At 43.1% G+C, this 22,705-nt stretch overlaps 2 protein-coding genes across 10 annotated transcripts in view; one reads left to right on the top strand and one right to left on the bottom strand.

Annotated features, from left to right (window-relative positions):
- DLGAP5 (DLG associated protein 5) overlaps positions 1–17,769 on the top strand; it is a 24,725-nt gene extending 6,956 nt beyond the window's left edge. For 5 of the 7 annotated variants that reach the window (XM_040558636.1, XM_040558638.1, XM_040558641.1 and 2 more), the window contains 14 exons: positions 1,416–1,511; positions 2,632–2,702; positions 4,369–4,637; positions 5,067–5,197; positions 5,281–5,410; positions 5,789–5,874; positions 6,395–6,555; positions 8,628–8,720; positions 9,932–10,151; positions 11,279–11,510; positions 11,861–11,918; positions 13,510–13,681; positions 14,052–14,101; positions 15,164–16,457. In XM_040558636.1, coding sequence (XP_040414570.1) covers positions 1,416–1,511; positions 2,632–2,702; positions 4,369–4,637; positions 5,067–5,197; positions 5,281–5,410; positions 5,789–5,874; positions 6,395–6,555; positions 8,628–8,720; positions 9,932–10,151; positions 11,279–11,510; positions 11,861–11,918; positions 13,510–13,681; positions 14,052–14,101; positions 15,164–15,286 — 1,892 coding nt within the window. In that variant the 3' untranslated portion in view covers positions 15,287–16,457. Of the gene's footprint in view, positions 1–1,415; positions 1,512–2,631; positions 2,703–4,368; positions 4,638–5,066; positions 5,198–5,280; positions 5,411–5,788; positions 5,875–6,394; positions 6,556–8,627; positions 8,721–9,931; positions 10,152–11,278; positions 11,511–11,860; positions 11,919–13,509; positions 13,682–14,051; positions 14,102–15,163; positions 16,458–16,791 lie in introns of those variants that run through there. The other 2 variants (XM_040558639.1, XM_040558637.1) reach the window with 2 other exon arrangements.
- On the bottom strand, positions 17,645–22,705 carry LGALS3 (galectin 3). 3 transcript variants are annotated; one of them, XM_040558646.1, is made up of 7 exons: positions 22,568–22,705; positions 20,110–20,159; positions 19,977–19,998; positions 19,420–19,821; positions 19,088–19,176; positions 18,615–18,783; positions 17,645–17,914 (listed from the first exon to the last, which is right to left on the bottom strand). In XM_040558646.1, the coding sequence occupies exons 3-7, from the start codon at positions 19,992–19,994 to the stop codon at positions 17,759–17,761; spliced, it is 834 nt and encodes a 277-aa protein (XP_040414580.1). In that variant the 5' UTR covers positions 19,995–19,998; positions 20,110–20,159; positions 22,568–22,705; the 3' UTR covers positions 17,645–17,758. The 3 variants fall into 3 exon arrangements, with proteins under 3 accessions (XP_040414580.1, XP_040414578.1, XP_040414579.1); XM_040558644.1 differs by having other exon boundaries at positions 20,106–20,159; positions 22,568–22,704; XM_040558645.1 differs by having other exon boundaries at positions 19,977–20,159.

Genomic DNA, 22,705 nt, shown 5'->3' with positions numbered 1-22,705 from the left:
CAGCAGATATGCCATTGGTTCTGTTCTCTAAGTCATACAAGTTACATTTAACATTGGAAAAAATCTAGAGAATAGCCTGCTGGTAGAGCATATTAGCGTATAACGTAGGAGATAAGAGCCCAAACTTTTGATACACAGTAATGTAACTGACTAAATGTGTGATTGCTTCAATAAGTATGATCTTATGTTTTCATATTTTACGACAGCCCCTTCTGTGTCTGTCTAGTTGTTGGACTTTCTATGTGATGATTCCATACTTTTATGGAGAAAACAGTGTAAAAGAGAAAAAACATGCCACGTTTGTTTAAGCAAATAGAATACCTTTGATTATAAATTTTCTGGTTGCACAGTGATGTCCGTGCCTTAAGTTGATAATGCTAAGTCATGTAGAATACTTATGTTAACACATGATATTCCATAATTCCGGGTGAACTGAATTTCGTATCACTAAGGTAATTAAATCAGCAAGCAGCAGATGTCTACTTAAATTTCATTCACACCTTCAGAGAATATTGAGAAAATCCATTATCAGTGCTTGGTATAACAATTGAAACATTTATTTTTTCAAAAATTATCATCCACCAGACTCGATAATGCTTTTTGTTGAATCAAGAATATGCATTATATGTATTTAAACATTAGTATGAAAATGTTAGGGAAGTGAACATTTGGATAAATCAGATGTTATAGTTATTTATCTAGTAATTTCTTCCCAACTTGTCAAGCAGTAATTATGTGGCAAGTAGAATGACATTTAAAAAATAAAAATAAAAGAAATACCATTAACAGCAACCAAGTGGGGCTACTGGATTTCAGGCAGATATAGAAAGGCAGAGAATGAAATAAAGAGCTTGTTAATGTTTTTGTGCAAGAGAATATCATTTTTGAAGGAAATAAGGAAGTTAGAAACAGTACTAAAACATAAATGACAGTTACGAAGATGTGTAATATAGTATATGAATCCGAGTCCTATTTAATAAAAATAATTTGAGGATGACTCAAATTAAAGAATACTTTATTAAATTCACACCTTAGAATACTTTCATGTAATGAGCATCATAATGGAAATGTTGAATTCGTCTATGATAGCAGTGAACACTGAGAAGGGATTCTTAAGCTTTGTATGTAGCATTTAGCACACTGGTACGTTGTTGTTAGCAGGATCCTGGAAGTACTGTTGTGCAACAAAACCATCTTCTGTCAATATCCTTGATGCCAAGGCTAAGCTGGGCTGTCCATGTTTAGCTCTGCTTGCATGGAACTGACCAAAAAAACACCCCTCCTGACGATTCTGGCAAACTAATGCAACTGATAATTGCTGGTACAACTTTGATTTTTACAAAACTGAAGCTTTCACTTATATTGCTTGAATGCAGCTCCTTAGAAAGCTTATCTCTGGAATTAATGTTTCTTAGTGTTGCAGACTGCGGTCCAGACAGCCCCAAATGTAAGAATCACCAGAGCAGCCTCCTCTGCAGCTAGGCAGATGCCAAAAACTACTGCTACTGCTGGTAAGTGAGGCAGTAAATACAGTCATCTTGTGTAGCTGAACGTAAGTATTTGACAGAGTGTGCTGTAAAGAGATGTCCTGCCCAGTGCCATGTAAGCGAACGCTGGAAGCAACGCTTATGTGTATGTGCTGCTGCTAAACATATTGTCAAATGATATGCTAGAGACAGTTTTGTCTTTAGGATCTTGCTTATCTATGGTATTCTGTGCTGTAGAGATGCATATCAGCTTGCGCCGAACTGTCTTAGCTCACTATCCTGGTGTGTAGCTGTCTCCTTGGAAAAGATAGACCGTATGTAAATCATGCCAAATTGTCATGTAAGAGAAGGATTAAATACTCTGTCACTTCAAATCTCATCTGGAACTCTATTGCAATATTGAAATCAAGATGTTGAAACTAACATTGGACAGTTTCCTGTAAAATCCATCAGTGTGGAGCATCAAGATGCATATGGTAATTACAGACTGAAAGCACGAAAACAGAACTGGGAAAGATTTGCCAGTTTGGTGTATCACTGTTTAAGGACGTGTGACTAATAAGATCAGGAACAGATGCCTCTGGAAGAGATGAGATCCTATGTTCTTCAAGTCAGGAATTTTCCTTCATCCGTGTTTGTTTACTAAACTAGGGGAAACTTTTAGCAATATTACCTTGTCCTCAGGGTATTCTCCAAAATGTTTTGCAGTGTCCCTTGTATTATATATGACAGAAGGCTGAAAGTACGGCTGCAATAGTGTTGGTTTCAATTTTCCTGTGGAAGTTGTATACCAAACTTAAATTCAAAATCTGAACTCAAACTGACTTAACAGTATTTCTTCAGCCTTTAAGGAAATGAAGCGAACTCTTTTAGTATATGAAAACATCTAAAGACTAATGGCTTAATGAATCCCTTTTCCTCTCCCGGTGATACATCTCTTAATAGGCTGTTCAATCCTAGTTCAGGTTTTCTTTTGAATGAACTCTTGCAATCAGGCATCTGCCCTCTAGCCACTTACTTGAGAAGCAAAACAACCTCTCCCTGTCTTTAACCACCAGAATTTTATGTCAATCTTCTGAAAAGATCAGTGATCAGTTGCCTTAATCAGATGCCTTTTGACCTTCTAGATTTTGTCTCTCTCTAGGTAACCAGTCACAGAGAAAGACAGCAAATGTAGCAAAGGAGAAGAAAGCAGTCAAACCTGGTGTCATGGAGGTAGGTCATTTAATATTTGAAATGAAAAGCAGTAAAACTGATTTAAGAGTAACAAATGGTAGTGAAACCGTTGCTTAAATGTGGTTGTACTCGGGCATGTAGGTAATAGGAAGTTCACTAATAAACTACATTTTGGGAAGAAGCTGTAAGTATTTATGTTGTCTTATTTTTAGAACTTAAGACCAAATTTGATTTGCTTGTTTGGATGGCTTGTTTACTAATCCTCAAGTTTTGGACCATGAATTTAAATTAGAGGTCTTACATAACGTCTTAGATGTGATATTTCAACTACTTAAAGAAAAAAAGGCCTGCTCATTTTGCTGATATTATCTAGTGTGCGTAATTTTGTGCAATTCATTCCTTTTTGTAACATGCTCTGAATGTATCCTTTTGACGCTCAAGTAACAGTACAAGACTTTAGAAGCTGAGAATTAAATGCTTTTTCAGGCTTTGAACCACCAAGAACATACCTGAGAATATTTTTCCTTAAAAGATTTATTATAATTAAAGGTAGTTGTTTTTGTTATAGCCCTGACAAAGGGAACTGAACTTTTTTTGCCTCAGTATAGAGAACACAGTATTTGAATTCGTCATAGCCCTCCAACCCAGGTTGCTGAACAATTTGCTTATGCATTCGTGCCCTCACAGTCCTGTGCAAGAATCATCCGTGTTTTCTCCTTCCTTACACTGTAATTCCCCTCTCACTCAGTGTCCCCCCCACACCTCCCATCCCCAGTCCTATTTCAGCAACTGCAGCTGTGCTCTAGGATTGTCTTAAAGCTGGTGCAATCACGCACAAATACTGACAGGAGGTAAAAGGCACTTACATCTTGGTTCAAGTAAGTACTTCTTTGCAAGCAGGAGTTACTTTGTGCTGCCAGTTTGCAAACCCTTGCTGTAACCTCAGTCATCTTGTCACAAATCTGTTAAAATTTTAATTCAAAGCTTACATTCAAGCAAGGGTATCTAAAGTATAGCAAGATTTCCAACAGATTGAAGATGGATATTTTCTTGAAAAACAGTCTGAAGTCTTTTGGCTGGTTTGAGCTAACAATATCCCAGTGTAGGTATCTCAGAAATGTGTTCTGTATGATTGTCTAGTCACTCATCTCATAGGAATGTGGACTCAACTTATTGATTAACTTTTTTTCCTCTTTGAACAACGTTCTGTAGTCCTAACTGCACTTGTATTCTCGTTGTCTTGGACTGCATTCCTCAGCTATCAGCTTTTTTTAGCTTGTTCTTCAGTCTTTGGATATGTGAATAAACTGTGATTATTCAACAGACCTAGTCTCAGTTGGAACCAGTAACTCAGCTCTTGAGGAGCTTATCACACTAAAGCATTTTTTTTAGCAGTGGGAGCAAGCATTTGCTAATTTTAATTACTGCTCTGGTAGACCAGGTGTTCTGCTACTCTGTCCCCTTCAGTGGATTGTTACATTCCTTGTGGTCAAGTGCTACCCCTGCTGCAAAAACGATTTGCAGTTTTCAAAAGCCAGTTAGGCCTATGGTAAATCAAGACTTCTGTACATGCGTGCTGTTGTAGCAAGCAAATTACCTGAAATCGTTCCCTTCCTGATGGCTTTCAAACAGTCATGTTATAATTCAGCCTGTTCCTATACTCATTGATTTGATAATATAGTGTTCGCTTTATCTATTTGTGCAGGTAATTCCTTTCGAACATAAAGTGAATGAAAATGCTCAGCTGGATCCAGTGATGTGTTCAGCATCAGAACTTAGAGAGGAACAGACGTCCGAAGAAAAGAAGAACAACTCTGCTCCAGGGAGACCCAGAACGCGCTCCTTTGCACCTCAAAACTTTGTGTTTCAGCCATTAGATGGAATAACAACCTACAAAGTTAAACCCATGACTCCTTCTAGAGCAAATGCCTTTTTGACACCTAACGCCTTCTGGGATTTTTCAAAATCTCCAGTGTAAGATTCGTACTTATAATGTCCTAAAACATAAGTGGCCTTATAAGTGAAACTTTGTGATGCTACAGAAAACATGATCTTTCTGTAGGGAGATTCCACATGTAACAAATTGTTCTGATGTTGAAACACCTGATCGTGGTTGCTACTGTTGCTTAATCAAAAGTGGACATAATATACCGGCAAAGGGAGCTATATAATGCATAATCCTGCCTGTGCTTTAGAAGTAGAGCAGCTCCATATATGAGGGACTGTGCCATAGATATCTATGCACAGATGTGTCTATTTTAACACTAACAGCTCGTGTTGTCTATCATTGAATGGAAGGTAGTCTTCCAAATTCTTCAGTCTTGTGTTTGGCCATGTTAGAGGTCAGTTTCTCAATGTGTCTTAACTCTAAGCATATCTCTTTTTCTGTTTGTTTGTTTCCAGCAATATAGTTGAAAAATCCAGTAAAACTAGATTTTTCTGGGAACAAGAGCCTGATTCAAAAAGTCAAATTTCACCTTTTTTTAAAGACCTTCAAGAGCAGCAAATCACTGCAAGTCTGAAAGGAGAACAAGGTACAAAGGTCACAATTAGTTTATCACTTCAGTGTTTTTTAGTTTTCACCAAATTCTGAATAAGTGCCTTTAACATTTTTCAGCAAGAGACTCAGATGAGAAGACTTCCATTCAGAGATCAAACGAAACAATTCCTGTCTCTACAGATGTGAGAGCACTTGAAACAAAGTCAGATGATATAAGAGAGCAAGAGCATGACGTGCCCTACTTCAGGTTTGTGTCTTTTTGTTTTGCTTCGCTGTTGTCCTTTCTGAGGTCCTTAACACGAGTAATACAACATCGTGAAAACAGTTCACAGTGGTTGGTGTCTGTCACCAGCAACCTCAGTGTAGATACTTATTCCTGTCTTCCGTTTTGTATTGTTAGTGTAAGTAAAGAATATAAAATTCTGGAGGCTAATGCCTTGTCCTAAGGAATACAAACTCGAAAGCAGTAAAACACAAATTGAATCTCAGCTAGTCAGCAAATTAAAACTATCTGGTGGGTTCTGCTCAAAGACTGCCTAGCTTCGCTGAAAGTGAAAGGACAGCAATAATCAACGGTTATTCTCCAAATATTCTCCAAAAAATATTTTTCACTATTTATTTTTAGAAACATTCTTCAGTCTGAGACAGAGAGGCTGATGTCTCAGTGCCTTCAGTGGGATGGAAAACTTGAGCTGGACATTCCAGAGGATGGTAAGACTGAACTGTAATAAGCACTGAAAGGGGTGTTACGGTAACCGAAGGTAACAGAAGAAAGTTTATGTACCTGAGTATATTTGCAAAGTAGCCTGCAGCCCATAGTGAAAGTTGCATCGGAGTTGTATCTGTCTCAAGACAAAAAGGCATGCTTCATCTTCTAATATTAAAACTTTAGTATGTGACATGGTAGTAGTTGACACTGAGGTGCCTATCACAATAGTTTTTGTCAGTATATTTAAATGCGTGAACTTTAAAACTTAGTTTTAGTTAAGAAACTGGTTAACTTGTCAGTTTTTTTGCCTTAAAGGCTTTGGGTTGGTAAAGCTTCTTTGAAAGAAGCAAGCCTAGAGAAGTTCAGTGGATAGGTATGCTCCAGACTGATTGTATTGCAGGTGCGAACAGTTCAAAATAGTTGAAGCAATAGGTTCTAAACTCTTCAAGTACTTATTTACCTCCATTGTGAAATAATGGGTTATTTCAAGTTATACTTTCTTTTGTTTTCTGTTACTATCAGCTAAAGATCTCATTCGCACAACAGTTGGTCAGACAAGACTGCTGATAGCAGAAAGGTTTAAACAGTTTGAAGGATTGGTGGATAACTGTGAATTTAAACGGGGTGAAAAAGAAACAACATGCACAGACTTGGATGGATTTTGGGATATGATTTATTTTCAGGTATGTACTTGCATGTTAATCTACTAGAATAAATAAATAAGATGGGGGTAACAAGCAATGGATTGAAACTATTCATTTGAAAATCCAAAATCTGTTTTTTAAATCAGTATATTAAAAAAAAAAAAAGCAGGTCCTTGTTTAACACTCTTTAATGATGAATAATATCTGATGTTATACTGTGGTTTATAATTCATGGACTGGTTTGCCTGTTGTCATCTTGTGGATGTGGACCTTTTTTTCTGGAATGAAGGCATGTAGCCAGATTTCAATCTGGTTTGGAGTGAGGAGTTGGTCACAGTGTCCACCAGGACCGCAAGCTGGGAGCTATTCCTGGAACTTACCTGAAAGTAGTGGTTCTATTCTTCAGTATGCCAATAATGCAGAAACTACAACAACGTTTTAGAGGACAGCTGGGGGGTAGAAAACCATCTCTCCGTTTCTGCTGGTTTCAGAAGGAAGTATAATATTCTAAATGTTCAAAATGTCTCAGCAGTTTTTCATATATCAGCATTCACCGAAGGAACTTGTAATAAATCCATCTTTGCATTTAATTTAATGCTAGGGTCCTAGTCGTAGGTCTTGAATTCCCTCAAGGAAGCATATGGGTTTGACCTGCTGCTTGAACATCCAAGATACTGAGGAGAACATTTTTAGAACCAGTAATATGAAAAAGAGGGTTCTCCTGTGCTTACTGTGTCTCTGGGGGCAGTTTTTCTCCTGTGCATCCCCGCCTTTTCCCATAGGTAAACATGGAGTGACAGAGCTGCTAACTCTGCCCTACCTTGCATTCAATTTTTGTCTTTCGCATTTTTGGGGATGATGTAAAGGACTTGTTCCTTCAGTGACAGACCTGCTATAGACAAGCCTTGTGTTGGCCTTCCTAGCAAATAAGGCAAGTGTCTCCATTACAAAGCTGAAGGAAAACAAGGCTGTTGCATTGAGCACCAGTAAGGGAGAAGGTACTGCTGCAGAACTAGTTTGTAGCCACTGGATGTCACAAGTGCAGGCTGCATCAGGAAGCTGTTCAAGCCAGCAGCTTAAAAGGGCAAACAAGCTTGCATGAGGCATCTCCTAAACAACGGAAGACTCAAGCTGGTTTAGTGTAACTACCTATACAATGTACTCTTTCGCATTCCTTAAATGTGAGCGCTGTCGCAGGTTGTAAAGCAGCTCTTTCATTATCCCCCAGAATCACAGAATGGTTGAGGTTGGAAGGGATCTCTGGAGGCGGTCTGGTCCACCCTCCCTGCTTAAGCAGGGACACCCAGAGCAGGCTGCCCTGGATCCCATGTCCAGACAGCTTTTGAAGATCTCCAAGGAGGGAAACTCCAGAACTGTTCTGGGTAACCTGTGCCAGTGCTTGGTCACCCTCACAGTGAAAAAAGTTTTTCCTGATGTCCAGAGGGAACCTTCTTTGTTCCTCACTGGTGCCCACTGCCTCTTGTCCTGGCACTGGACACCACTGAAAAGAGCCTGGCTTCATCCTCTTTGCACCCTCCTTTTCAACTATTTAAAGACTGAGATTTCCCTGAGCCTCCTCTTCTCCAGGCTGGACAGTCCCAGCTCTCTTCTCTCCTCATAGGAGACACTCCACATCTTTGTGGCCCTTACCTGGACTCTCTCCGGTATGTCCATGTCTCCTGTACTGGGGAGCCCTAAGACAGATGCAGTACTCAAGGTGCAGCCTCACCAGCACACGGTAGAGGGGAAGGATTGCCTCCCCCAGCCTGCTGGCAATGCCTTGCCTAATGCAGCCCCACAGTACCATTATATACACCCCAGGATTACCACTATGCGTATTAGATCTTGCTGAATCATTCGATACTTCTGCTACTGACTTTAAACTAAAGAAATGAGACCTGGATCTCGTGTATGTTAGCATAACCGTTCTGTCAACTGCATGAGAACATTCCATACTTATTATTGGTTGGAGGTTTAGTTTGCTTCTGTATTTAAATCAAAAGTAACTGAATGTACAATGCTTAAATTGTTATCTAACTTCATAAAACATTTTTCTGTAAATCTGGTAAGTCTTGTGAAGTAAACTTGGACTTCTCTGGGATTTCCTATAGATTGAAGATGTGAATAAAAAATTTGATAATCTGAAGATGCTTCAAGACAACGAGTGGCAACCACTTGATGTCCCGAGCAAAGAAATTGTCAAGGTATGGATAAAGCCTGAAGTGCGTCTCGTAAAGCATCAAGATGCAAGTGTGTTGACATATTTAAAATCATTTGTAAGCTATTGCAGTAATGAGTACTCTTCTTAAATGCAAGTTGCTTCTAAAGCCTTATTCATCTGTCATCTTTATTTGAACATTATCATCAACATCTATTCAGTCAAGTTAATCTCAAGGTGCACCCTTTTTCCTTGTGTCTCCCATGTGCACTTACAGTTGGTGTTTGTGATATTAGTTGCCTCTTTTGTATGGCAAGATTAAAACTAAGAATTAAGGACTCTTGAAGTCATCAGAGTCTTTGCTAGTAAGTCTTACTAGGAAGAATCTGGAACAGAAATTACCCTTCAGGTGTAAAACTTCCTCTGAGCCACTAGTGTTGGCACTGACTTAACTGATAAAGCTGCTACAGAGGAATTTGGCAGTGCCTGACAGTTTTAAGCACTGAGTGCTGAATTTTATCTGTGTCATTAAAACAAGATCATGGGTAGTGTTACACTACTAATTCTCTAAGCATAAATGGATCTGATGCTATCCAAAACATGTTATTGATTATTGCAAAATAAGCTTTAATGTAAGCTATTTTATTGGCTTCGGTTCAAAATCTGTAACTGTTTCTAATGATTGAAGATCAAGAATCATATTCACATTGCCTAAACTCTGTACAGCTCCTTGAGACTGCTCAACTAATCATGAAAAAAGATATGGTGGTCGATAAGAAACTCCAGATGCATGAAGCCGGAGGAAATGTGGTCTGTGTGAACTGACCATAAATGTCAGAACCGTACAGACGATGCAAGACACAGAACTTGAAAAATTAAATGCCAGTAGAGACTTTTCTAGTTAAGTGTCTGCCTTGCAGTTACTTTATTTCCCTGCCACTAGGAGTCCCTGTATCCCACTGTTCTCAAAAGCATTACCTAGAAATGCTAAAAAAAAAAAAAAAAAAGTTTTAAGAAAGTTACAACAAGTATTAATGAACTGCAGACTTGGCATGAGAAATACTTAAAATTGTCGTCAAAACCTGACCTTAACCACTGAATGGCACTCAGTGGTATTCTGGAGATGAACAGAGATCTTGTCTCCTGCAATGCTGTTGCCTGCTGCTGTCTGTGTGGCCAGGAGCTGTGTGTGTAGATGTTCATATGCAGTTACCTCTGTCTGAGCCTTCCAAATGAGACCTTGACTTTCAATTTCAGAAAAAGACTGTTCCAAATGGGGTGTCCAAACCAAAGCTGGGAGCAGCTGGAAGAACTGCTGCCCGAAACAGACTTGCTGCTGTAAAAGCAGCTATGAGGGACAAAATGAAGAATGATGGAGCTGCCGATTGTACACCTCAGAATAAGCTACCAGAGGTAGAAAAAGTGGTTTTTGAAGCAGGATTTTTCAGAATTGAAAGCCCTGTGAAAAACTTTCCAGGTAAGTGGAGCTTAATCATGATTTCTATGACCTGAAAAAAATTAAAAGATTTGAACCAAGCTCACTGGGAAGGAATTATGCTATTTATACTGGATACAGTTCCTGTGCTGGGCACAATTCATGTTTCAACTAATGGTTAGTTACATCAGGAAACCAAAGTAAACTGTTCTATATGATTGTACTGTTTTAAGCAATTATGGCAACATGGGATCCCTGCTTAGACTCAGAGGTAAAAGCAGGTGGTTCGGCTTTTTTCTTTAGAATGTCTTTAGTAATGGAGTTTTAATTTGAGCTTCAGACTTAGCTGACAACCCATTCATCAAAGTCAATGCAGGCTGATGTCCTTTATTTGTAAGATGTGAATTGGAATTTTTGTGTAGTAAATCTTTCACTACTGTCTTCAAAGATGAAATACAATATCATCTGTGATCAGTATTCATGTTCAACAAAGTTGTAATGTATTCCTGTCTGCTATAAAAGCAGTCTAATGCTTTTCTTGAGCAGACAATCCAAATACAACCTTATTTTCAGCATCTATCTTACTTAAATCTGTGAAGCTAGTATCTTCAGTAATCCTTGATTCTTTCAGAGCTGTTCTGCTTCTCCCATATTTATAGTTCAGAAGATGACTGAATTTCCCAATTTAGGTAGATTCTCCTCACAAGACCAGTAATCTTTTAGTATGCTTCCTGTTAGTAGAGGAGACCTGAAAAGCTTTGAGTAACTCTGAACAATTACAGAATTCTATAAAAAAAAAAAAAACAAACAATTATGAATCTGTCTCTTTAATTCTTTCAGAGTTACCTAATGTGGAATATTGAAATTAATGACAAAGCCTTTCACCATATGTGCTTCTTAATAAGAACAGCAAATCTTGTTATTCCAGGTTTTGTGAAGGGATGGTAATTACCAAATTGCTTAGTTGGAGTGAAGGTAGCTTTAACTTACAGAGCTGCTTTTGTCACCGTTTTCAACTTCTACTTGCAGTGTATATAAGATCATAATATAACATTTTATAAAAACAATTAAGCATAAAAACTAGTGTGCTCCTAGCTAGAATCCTAACAGTTAATTTCATCTTCTGGAAAGCACTGTAGTGTAATGAAACATGAAATGCTCTTTTTCAGACTTGCTTTCAAAGAAACCTCATAGATCTTCCCAGCAGACTTCTGAAGATCTGGCGACTCCAAGATCATCCAGCAGAACTTTGCAGAGCAATTCTTCTCTTCTTTGTAACCCCGAGGATACAACTGCAAAACAAACAACGCCAGCACTCAAAGGCTTCCAGCCAGCACAAAATTTGAATATGCACCAATTTACCACTGGAAAAACTCTCCCTAGTGGTTGTCTTGAACACAGGTAGACATGTTAAGGCAGCTTTAATTTAACTTTGTATAAGTAATTTTCCAGTTTTAATTTGAAAAATTAATACCAATGCCCATTAAGTGTTACCTTCCAGTTTGGCAGGGATGAAGGTGTTGTGAAGTCCTTGTGTCTTTTCCTTCCCTCAAGCAATCGTGAAGAGCTTTTGTCCAAATGTAATTTCACTGCTGGGGTAGAAGTTTTATTTTTTGCCTAGGAAGTTTTATATAGCTGGCTAGTGCCAAACCTGCAAGCATAATTGCAGAACTAATTTTAAGATCAGTTGGGTAAGTAAAAATCTTTGAAAATGATTGAGAAGAATGAAAATATTTTTGTTTTTCTTTCAGCGTTTCCCTAGATGCAGAGGAACCCATTCCTGTTGCTGGCACAGTGGAGGGATCTAAGGTAAGTCATGCATCGTTCCTGTATGTGCTTTAAATAGTTCTCTACTATTAGCCAAAAAAATAATAATACTCATGGGTAAAGTTGTGCACATCTTAGAATTTGATTAATAATGATCCACGTGTGTGAGGAGCTGCATGTTGCAATCAGTACTTCAAAGTACTGCCTCCTGTCAGCAGCGGAGGCATAACATGATGCTTCAAGTCTGTCTGTTGTGCCAGCTCGAGTTACCTGAAAAGACCTACCGAGAGGAAAACCCCTCTGGAGCCTCTCTGAGGACACTTGGCTTTCTGTGTTCAAAGCTTGTCCATTAGTTGCTCTGTTGTCCTGAGCTGAACTCCTGTCAGGAAATATCCTTCCTCTCAGGATAAGGGTGCCCCAACTTGGTTTGATGGTTTAATAGTTTTTTTATTAGCTCTGGACACTTGGATGTCTGATCCAATATTCATCAGGAAGTCTTCTGTATTCTTCAGGCTGTTACTTTTTCCTTCTCAGTGTAGACATCAGTAGGGTCTGCTGCTGCTTTTGCCTTTGGGTTCCCAGAGTGAAAGTAACAGTATTATCTAGCTCTCTGGGTCTTCATGTTCCCATAACAGACAATTAGGCTGTTCCACTGTTTAAAGGTATAGCAAGAGCATTGTTAGCAATACGAGTATCAGTGCAGAAATGGATGACCTGAGATGCCTGCAGACTCCTTTTTTGAGTTAAAAAAAAAAAAAAAAATCCTTAAACTGGAATGGGGCCTCCATAATTTAGGCAGTACTGCGCTACTCAGTGAAGGCCGGTTCTTTGGAGTTAGTCATCCTTCAGTACCACTCATTGGAAATGTAGGATCTTAATTTTTATTTGACTGCTTGGATCTGTGCATGGCTACAGCAGGCTTTATTCATACATATGCATGCACACATGCATGTGCATACATACCTGCATTTTTTAAAAATCTTGGTTACAAATTTGCTCCTATTCCTTTTACTTCATCCTTTCCATGTCACATGAGAAATTGCTTGTTAGTGATGCCACTATGTAGGGAATCTTTCGTAATCAGTATTTCTGATAGGGTTTTCCTTCAAGTAAAGTCTCACTAGGGAACATCCTCAGAACACTTTTGGCACTTGAACTTCCAAATCTTTTTCTCATGTGGAAGAACTTCCTTCATACCCTCTTTAAGATATTGAGATTATGAGGGTGTTTGGGAAATAGTCCATGTGAAATAAATCAGTGTTAAGCTACCAGCATTGTTCTGCCTCTTTTGTACAGAGACCGGAGTTCAAACCCACTCTCTTCTGATTTGTCTGTAATATCTGTAGATCAGATGTATGGATTTGGCTTAACATGACACAGATGTGCTGGTTTCTGTAAGCTCACATCCCTTGAATGTCCTGGCTACCTCTTTACCTTTGTGCTTTCTGCATCAAAAGCTGACCAACTGTCTTTTACAGCAGACGAAACAGAAAATAAGGCTTCCTTGTGTGATTGGAACTGCCTTATGTCCTACTAATTTCACTAAGGCTTTCTTTTCCGCTCTCTGGGAAGCAAATATAGCTGACATCTTAGCCTCACGGAGGATTAGGAACAGTTAATTCGTGTTTTTCAGGTGCTGGAAAATTCTAACAGTGAGTTAAAAGTAATGGATGGCACGGAAGAGATGGAACTATCGGCTCCAGAACAACAGGGACAAGATATTGTCATGGGCAGCCCAGAGAAGGAGGACACGTGCACAGAGACTAATTTATCTGAGTATGGAGAACCAAAAATACAACAACCAGGTGCTTAGTGTAGTCATTTTTATGCTTTATGCTGCTTAGTGTAGTCAATGTGGTTATGTTTAATCTAAAGTTTTGATGGTCTAAATATTATGCTTTGAAAGCGCTGTCGTTGTAGCTTGGTTAATCTAGGCATGCTTGTAGCAAAACCTACATTAGCTAGTATGATTTATTCATGCTTTGCATGTGAGCAAACAGTTCCCCTGTTTTTTCTTTGTAGTTTCCCTGTGATATGTGAAGCAGAAAGCTGATATAAAAGGCTTGCAGTAAAAGCAAGTGCAGACCATTTAGATTTTTCCTTCGGTAAACACAGAAAACAAAACTTCGTTCAGCTTCAGCAGTATCAGACTAACCTTAAGAATATTTTTTTCAGATGTTTTGTGTAGTGATTTGACATCCATTGACAGAAATCCTTTTGATACGGTAAGTTGACCCTTAAGTTTGACTACAACAATCTGCTGCTTACAGTACTGTTAACCTTTGCTGCAGAATCAGTTACTACATGAAATAAATTAAACCCTGGAAAATGATGTTATCAAGTCAGTTCATGCAACTTATTCTGATAAATTCAGGCCACAATTCCTGAATCCCTGTACTGGCTGAGTATACATGTTGAGTGTAGGATGAATTGAGACATTTGTCACAGAAAGAATGCCTGATCTCATTAGATTGATCGTTTAAATTACATTTCTTGTGGATTTCCTTGTAAATATTTACTAACATAATGAACTGCCTGGCCTTTTCCTTCCAATTCCTTGCTGGAGTTTTCAAGACTTATTCCATTCCTTTTCTATAGCTTTATCTATTACAGCCAGAAGTAATATTCACCAGGGAGAGGCATTTGTACAAAACCTTCCAAATTGTTGAAAGAACTTGGCTGTACAGCTTCCTTGGTTTTGCATGGAAAAAATCCTCTCTAAAACATAGCTTACTGCTTTAAGTAATGAGTGTCTTCAAAATGTGGACCACCTATTCATTTATGTTATGTCTGGAAATAAATTTGCAGAATTCCTTACTTCTTACACTGGTACTCACAGTGGTAAATTACTTTGTCAAAGCAAGAGCCGCAGTTCAAAATACCACCTAAAAGCAAGCACGTTTCAGTATTTTTACATCTACTGAATTGCTGTAGTTTTCAGGAAGGGTTTCAGGTCTTTCTGGCAGATCTGTGCTTCGCATGTTCTGAACCTGTGATGTGTCCGCAGTATTGACTGAGATGCAAGAGAACTGTGTGCTTCTCCTGCCTTATCAAAAGCAATTTCTGCTCGTTTTTGTACTTCGGTGGTGGTGTGGCCTTCCAAGCAGGCAGGTACCTGACAGAAGTAAGCAGTTGCCTGTCAGTAATTACTGTTGGTCTGCTGTTTTCACAGATGCCATTAGGGAGAGGAATTTGCTGTTAGCTTATCTTATGTGTTCTTGCAGTGCTGGTTTGTAAAGCAGATAACTGTGGCTTGAATGCTTACTTCACACTGATTTCTCTCGCAGCCAATGCTGGATGGTGAGCTGCCCTTCACTCCGGTCAAGAACAAAGTCCAGAAGCTTGCAGCAGCTGAAACGTTCAGTGACCTTATTGTATTTTCTCCTCTTCCTTCCTCTGGGGAAAAATGAGTGACTTGAAATTCAAAATGTGTAAGTTGCATAAGGGAAAAAAACAGAGGATGTTTAGAATAGTCTGCAACCCATGAACTGTGTTTTGTGTGATACCTGTAGTATTTTATAGTGGAACTTGTTAAAATATTTTGTAACTGTGTTATGGTGCAGTCACGGTGCACTGTAAATATTGCTGTATAGTAGTAGTGGTGTTTGCTGGTTATTCCTGCTGTATCCAGTGACTGCATATTCTGACTCCAACCTGAAATACTTTTATTTTTGTATAATTTCATGTATTTCCTGTCTACTTCAAGTTGTAAAACTGTTCATCTCTAAGCTTTTCTGTCTTGACTTTTCCTACCTCATGAGTTCTTTCTACAGGAGCTGGGATAAGATTTGTGTAACGGATGCCTATGAAAGCAGCTGCACCTCTGCCCTGTTTGTGGTGTGAGGGCATCTCTGAGGGGGAGACTCAACCTGTTACCTGCCCCAAAGCACTGTTTCGTATTCAGTCAGTGTTGTGAGGGTGCTATTGCACCCTTTGGCTCCAGTATTCTGCACATCAACTGTGCTTAATCAGCAGATGGGACAAGGTTTGATTCATGTTATTCTTTCCTGTGGGATTCTTCCTGGTGTTTAACAATCACTTGCTTTGCGACAGTAGAAATTAGAACAAGCGTTTCAAGGTCAGATAGTATCTTTTCCTTGCGGTGTGTCAAGTAGGCATTGATTTTTTAGATACTCAGCTGTGTCCTTAAGTACCTTCAAGCTAAACCCCATTCTCTCTTCCCTTTTTCATGTGAAAGTCTCTTAACCTCTTTCTTTGAACATCTGGCCTGTTAACATCAGCCTCCTCTCGCATCTTGTTCCTTATGCATTCTCTTACCTGAACTGATACATTTGTGCACAAGGAGCATGCCAGTTACTGCTATGCAAATATAAAGTGTGTATATATATGAGTACCTCATGTTCTTACATTTTTAAGAAATACCTGACTGGGCGGCTTCTTGCAGTGATGACCTTAGTGTAGTACACGTGTTCTTCCACTAAACTCTATTTTAAACTAAGCAAATGTAACACAAATCCCTCAGTAGAAAGCATTGCCATTACAGCTGGGGCTTCTCGTTGGACTGAAGTTTTAACCTGGAAGATGTGTACTGACTGCACTGAAATAAATAGAGGAAGCCAACTTGACGTGGTGTTACCGTGCTAGAATGAACTTCCTTCAATACTACTGGTTTTACAGACAACTACAACAAGATAGCTCTTACTGACTTGCCTGCTCTGTTCAGTGCTCAACACTGCAATGAGTAGTGGTAACGAGGGATTTTTGGCATCTGACATATATGCTTAAGCCAATGTTAATGTGCTGGCCTCGGCGCTTGCATCTGCTGGAAGTCTGAAGACTGTTGTAACTTGGTATCTCCAAGGATAAATGAAGAGACTGTTACAAAAGGGTATGAGGCATCAAACTGATCCTTGAAAACTTCAATAGTGGCTCTTGCATTGTTCTTGTTTTGCAGACAAGACTAGAGAATGACTCAGAGGGAACATACTTTATTACCAGCCTGACTCATGTGGTGAACTTGCCAATAAAACTCCTCCCCACCCTGAAACCGGTCTTGACTGAGAAGTGAGGAGTTGAGAGAAGCAAAAGGCTCATGACCGGTGTGATGCAGTACATAACGCAAGTACAACGTGCATCTCCCTTGAGACAGAAGTGTGACCAGGACGTGCTGATTTGGGCCACCCTCAGCAGCAGCTGGTTGTCATGGCTTCCTTTGATGCAAGTGAAGCTTCCTTTGAAGAGAAGGAAGGGGGTGACTTTTCTAGCCACAGCTCAGGGGGAAGATTTTGGTTCCTTCAGGCTTATCTCTGGACCTCCCGAAATACCTTGTTCTGGTCAGATCAGAGGCCGTTGAGTTTTCCGTGTTTTCCAGTGTTGCCTAGTGGGCAGCTTCAGTGAAGTGACACTGCTGTGACTCACGCACAACCCCTTCACAGCTTGATCTTGCAATTCCTGCCCTTGTGGTTCCCCTGGGGAAAGAACTGAAGTCCTCTGCTATGCTACTTTAATTCCTTCAGAGAAGAAGGAATAACTGCTCCACCTGGCAGACGAACTGAGGCTATCTGGTACTTAGGTAAGATGGGGCTGAAGATTGCTGCCCTAATTCACAGGACCACTGCCTGTATGTTGCAGACAGCTTTCCCACATACTTCTCTCCTTACAAATCACAAATGGGTCATAGTCATTATCCTCTGGCAAAGAGATTCAATCGCTACAGCAAAAATTCAGCTACTTCCACCTTTGCGCTACCTTTGAACTCTGAGCTTGCTGGAGGATATTGTCTTTTAGTTTCTTAGTCAAAAACTAACTTTACTTGTGAAAGTATTTTATTGCCTCAAAATATTCATGTACAACACCAACCTTACAACCTCTTACAACCTTATTATGAGCACTAAGTTTGTGATAAAATTACAACCTCTTAATTATATCATGGTAGTCAAAACGCTGGTGAGAGTGATGTCCCCGTTAATGCACAGTTGGGTGACCTCATTCAACCTCTTCTCACGGAAGTTGTACTGCAGCAAGTGAGCGTCATTGACTGCTACCTTGAAGTGATCCACCTCGCAGAGAATCTGGAGCTGAAATAAAAAATGCCAAGTCAGCAACAAAAATAATCATCAGACTTGATCTAGAAAAAAGTTGTAAGCCCTAATCTTTAGCGAGTTAGCACTGACTGAGGGCTGCTACCAGCTGAGTCCAGTCTGGTGACACAGATTGCTAAAACACCACTGACCTTTGCCTTCCTAAAGCCATGCTGTACTCTTCCTCCTTGGTGTTTTAGCTCATGGTGTCTGTCTCATGACTATGATGGTGTTTTCAAGTAGCAGTATCCTACATTTCATGCAGTGAGAGCTGAGTTCACCCATTTTGCAGGAGAAACAGCTTGTGAAGAGAGTTTGGCTGCTATAAGGAAGAATGCCTTACAGAAACCTGCCTGATTGCTGCAGAATGGCAGCGTAAATAGGGAGGATGTCGTAATAAATAGGAATGACAGACTGGGGGAAGTTATACCACGGGCACCTGGACCAGCAGGAAGGGGTAAGAAATGTAGGAATGGTGCCGTGAGATCTGCTGCCCTGTGCAGCTGGAGAAGCACGCGGGTCATATCACTGCTCACACCGCCAGTTTACTCGTAAGCAGCAGCCTCTAGGACCTGATTTCTTGTGCAAAAACATCAAGGTCTTTACGGGGAGTCTCGTTACACAGTCCTGATAAAAGCCTCCCAGCACGTAATGTGGGTGCTGTTGCACATTAAGACTGAATATTTTTTTTCGTTACCTTGAAGGGCATTCCAGGCTCAAAGGGAAATCTAGGAGCTGATCTATCCTCCTTTCCCCAGTTATTCTGGAACTTTGAATTACAGACGATGACTCTTCTGTTATCTTCCTTGAAACGGGGATTAAAGTGGAAGGCAACATCTTGCCCCCTCTTGAAATCCAGTGAAAATCTGCAAAGGCAATAATGGATTAGCTGCTTTTCTACAGAAGCCCTGAGCTCTGTTACAGGGCTTGCCAAAAGCAGCAGCAAGTGAGCATAAAAAAAAACAACCAGCAGACCCCATTAGGCAATGAGAGGGCGTTTCTGACGTCTTTAACACAATTATTTTGTGTAATGTTTGATTTTACACACTGCAGGTGTTCATTCAGGAACAGAAAGTGAATTCCAGCCCCCTGCTCCATCCTGCAGCGCCCTAACCCTGCGGAACCCCCACACCCAGTGCATCTCCCCAGGGTGCTGGACACCCCCTGTACCTGTCGGGGTTTGGGTTCACTGTCCCCGTGATGGTTATGAGCAGCCGAGGCATGAGGCCTGCAGGCAGGGGCAGCTCGAAGGGGATTTTCTGGGAGAGAACAGGGACTCGGTGTTAGCAGAACAGCACATCAACAAGCAACAGAACATTTATGCCCAGGCAGAGGCTGGGTTTTGGCGTGACAACACACCAGGACAGCCCAGTGGCACTGTGACTGCGCATGCAGCCTCCCAGAGCCACCCTCCTGGGGACGCACAGCCCCACGTCCCTCCTGTGGCCACGCAAAATCAGGCAGAGGACAGAGAAACCCTTAAGCTATGATGGAGCCGTTACCATTGGAGGAGCCATCCCTGGTCCCGCCGGTGCTCCCGGATACGGTCCCATTCCTGGTGCTCCTATGGGATTCGGCCCCGGTGCTCCAGGATACGATCTTGGCGCTCCAGGATTCGGCCCTGGTGCTCCAGGGTACGATCCCGGCGCTCCAGGATATGGCCCCAGTGCTCCAGGATAGGACCCTGGTGCTCCAGGATATGGCCCTGGAGCTCCAGGATACGGCCCTGGAGCTCCAGGATACGGCCCCGGCACCGCTGGTGACCCGGGGTAGGTGCCCGGTGCTCCGGGGTACGGCGGGAAGGCCCCAGGCGCCGGCTGGTTCCCCCAGGCAGGGGAGGGCCAGCCTTGGGGCGCGGGGGCGCTGGGGTTGGGGTTGTTGCAGGTGGACAAGGCGTCGGCGAGCTGGGGACAGAGGGGAAAGGAAGAGGAGGAGGGTGAGGTGGGGCAGCCAGTGTCAGGTGGAGCCCCCCCCCCGGTCCCAATCCCACCAAAAGCCCCCCCTTTCGTGCAATGGAACACCACCATGCCCCACGGTTTTAAAAGACACCGATACTTACGGAGAAGCCGTCTGACATGTTCCTAAAACGAAAAAACAAAGGACATTTAGGTCATTTTTTTGACATACACAGCCTGAAAAATAGAGGTCTGGGAGGCTTCCAGTACTGGAAGTGCAGCCCCCTGCGTACCTGCCAGGCAGAGCAGACAGCTCCGGCACCTCAGCACGAAATCTGGTCTAGGACCTGCGGGAGAAATGAGGGTCACCAAATGAGGGTCACCACCAAACAAGGGCCACCACCCAAGGAGGGTCACCACCCTGCACGGCAGCACTCGGGCACAAACGGGGCCGGGTCCAGGCAGGAAACCCCTTGGTGCCCCCGAGCTGTGGACGGAGGGCTGGAAGCAGCACGTCCCTGCCCAGGCCACGTGGACGCTGCCTGGTTTGCTCTCCCGAACGAGGAGCTCATCGCTTCCTGGGGAAAGGGATGTCCCCACTGCGGTGGGGGTGCCCGGGCACCATTACATGGCAAAAACACGTGTGGGAGCCATGGCTTTAAGCCCCTCGGCAGCCCCAGGAGCCGCGCTGGGAGTGGCGATAGTGGCACGATGTGCACCACCTCCGTCCCGAGTTATGGCCGGGGCGGTCAGGTCTGCGCTGGGCTAAGGGGTGCCAACAGCTCAAACCAAATCCAAATGACAAACAAACAGCTCAAACCAAACCCAAATGACAACCAAAGCAAACAGCTCAAACCAACCCAAACCCAGCCCTAACACCCTCCGGCCACCAGCAGCAGTCGATGTCAGTGCAGCACCATCATCGACCCGACAACAACGCTGCCGGTGTCAGTCAGAGGTGGGGAGCCCAGCCCGGGGTCCTGCTGCGACTCTGCCCGGGGGGCTCTCGGCTCCTTCCAGCCTCTCCCCAGATTTCACTCTCTGCCCACGGGGAAGCGCCGCGCTCGTCGCAAACCACAGAAGCACCACACCCGCTGAGCACCACATGTAACCGAGAGCAGAGCTCTGCATGTGACCGACAAAAACGTGCCAGATCTGCTGCATTCACAGATCTGGATGATTTATTCTGGACTCAAAACACTTCGTAACATGAAAAAAAAAATAAAGCGTGGGGAGCTGCTCTTTCTGCCTCCAGCAGAAGCCCTCTGCTGCCAGACCTTCGCTGCCCCCGGCTGTTCCCTGCACCCACAGCCCTTTGCTGGGGTGACAGAGGCAGGGGGGATACGGGGTGCTGGCTGGGCACAGGATCAGCCCTGGCTCCTGACACACGGAGCCTCTTGCCCAAGAGCAAGGTGCCCCCTCACAACACTGCCCTCTCCAAAGGCACTCGAGGGAGCGGAGCGATTTGCTGGGGCGAGCAACGCGGTGCCAGCACCCACGCGGGTCACGAGAGCGGTTTTGCCCTGCGCCAGCCGCAGCAGGCATTACTCACGTCCCCGTGGCGTGATGCTGGAGAGGATTTCAACATAGGGAAAACACCCAGAGAAGTCCCTGGGGGAACAGAGCGGGGAACGGCAGCCACAGAAGCGGCAGGAGCCCAGCCTGCAGCCGGCCTGGTATGGAGAGAGGAGGGCAGGTCCCGCAGGGGGCTCGCCTTCCCCCCCCGAGCATCCCACTGTCCCCACGTCACCCAGGGGGATGAACATGCTGGTGGCAAAGCCAGGCCAGCCAGTAAAAGCCCCTTTACAAGTTTTTTGAGTTCTGAGTTCACAGCTGCAGCGGCTCAGAGCTGAGTTCCTCCTGTCAAAGAGCGCATTCATAAAGGAAGAGGGAAAAAAAAAAAAAAAAGGAGAGGCAGAAACAGAGGTTAAAAAGGAAAATTCCAAATTGAAAGCAGAGGAGCGACACTCTCTTTGGAAGAAACGTTCAGTTGCACAACGGTCAGAGCAGACCTGGCTTTAGGAACACCAGCAGAGCACAAGCTCTGATGGACAACAGCGAACCCTTCCCCTGCAAAACACCCCAAACTCGGAGACTGCATGACTTCTGGGCCAGCCTTGCAGGCGGCATCCAGAAGCAGATGTTTGCGCTGCCCGTATCTCGCAGCTTTTATTTGCCGTCTGCTTTTTTTCAGCCTGTGGGCTTCCTGTTTTACGGGGTGAAGGCTCTGCCATCGGCTCTGCCCAGCGCAAGAAGAAAAACCCTCAGAGGTGTCCGGGCAGAGCCCCGCGGGCGCTCCCCATCTCGAGGGGAGCTGAAGCGCTCCTGTCTGCGCCCACAGCCCCTTCCCTGCCTCTCCAGCCTCCCAAGACCTCAATGTTCACCCACCTCCAAGCCTCTGGGGCTGGAGCAGCGCCACACCAGTCGCTCTTACAGCTCCGTAACATCCGTCCCTACAAAATTATTCCTGGCAGCGGGGACTTTCCATCTGCTCTGACACGGGGGCTCTCCGCGAGGGCCCCCAGCCGCTGCCTCCTTTCGAGGCTCACCCTTCAGCCACGCATCGCCTTGGGCCTTGGCGTTGGGAAGCCATTTGGGAACGGGCTTAATTTCTTTTTTTTTTTTTTTTTTTTTTTGGGGGGGGTTGAGGGGGCTGAAGGGGAAGCGACAGCCAGGAAGGGACGAAGCCACGGCCCCCGCCCTTCCCTGCGGGACGGGAGGCCTCAGCGCCCCGCAGCCTCCGCAGCCCCCTTACCTGTCAGCAGCGGGACCGGCCGCTGTCTGTCTGTCTGTTTGTCAGTCTGTCTGTCCGTATATCCGTCCGTCCTTCCTGCCTGCCCAGCCCTGCCCTGCCCGTCCCACCCCCAGTCCCGGCCCCGCTCGAGGCGGGGCG

Source organism: Cygnus olor, chromosome 5, assembly GCF_009769625.2.
Source record: "Cygnus olor isolate bCygOlo1 chromosome 5, bCygOlo1.pri.v2, whole genome shotgun sequence".
NCBI classification, from domain to species: Eukaryota; Metazoa; Chordata; class Aves; order Anseriformes; family Anatidae; genus Cygnus; species Cygnus olor.
This window is presented reverse-complemented; position numbering and strand designations above follow the sequence as displayed.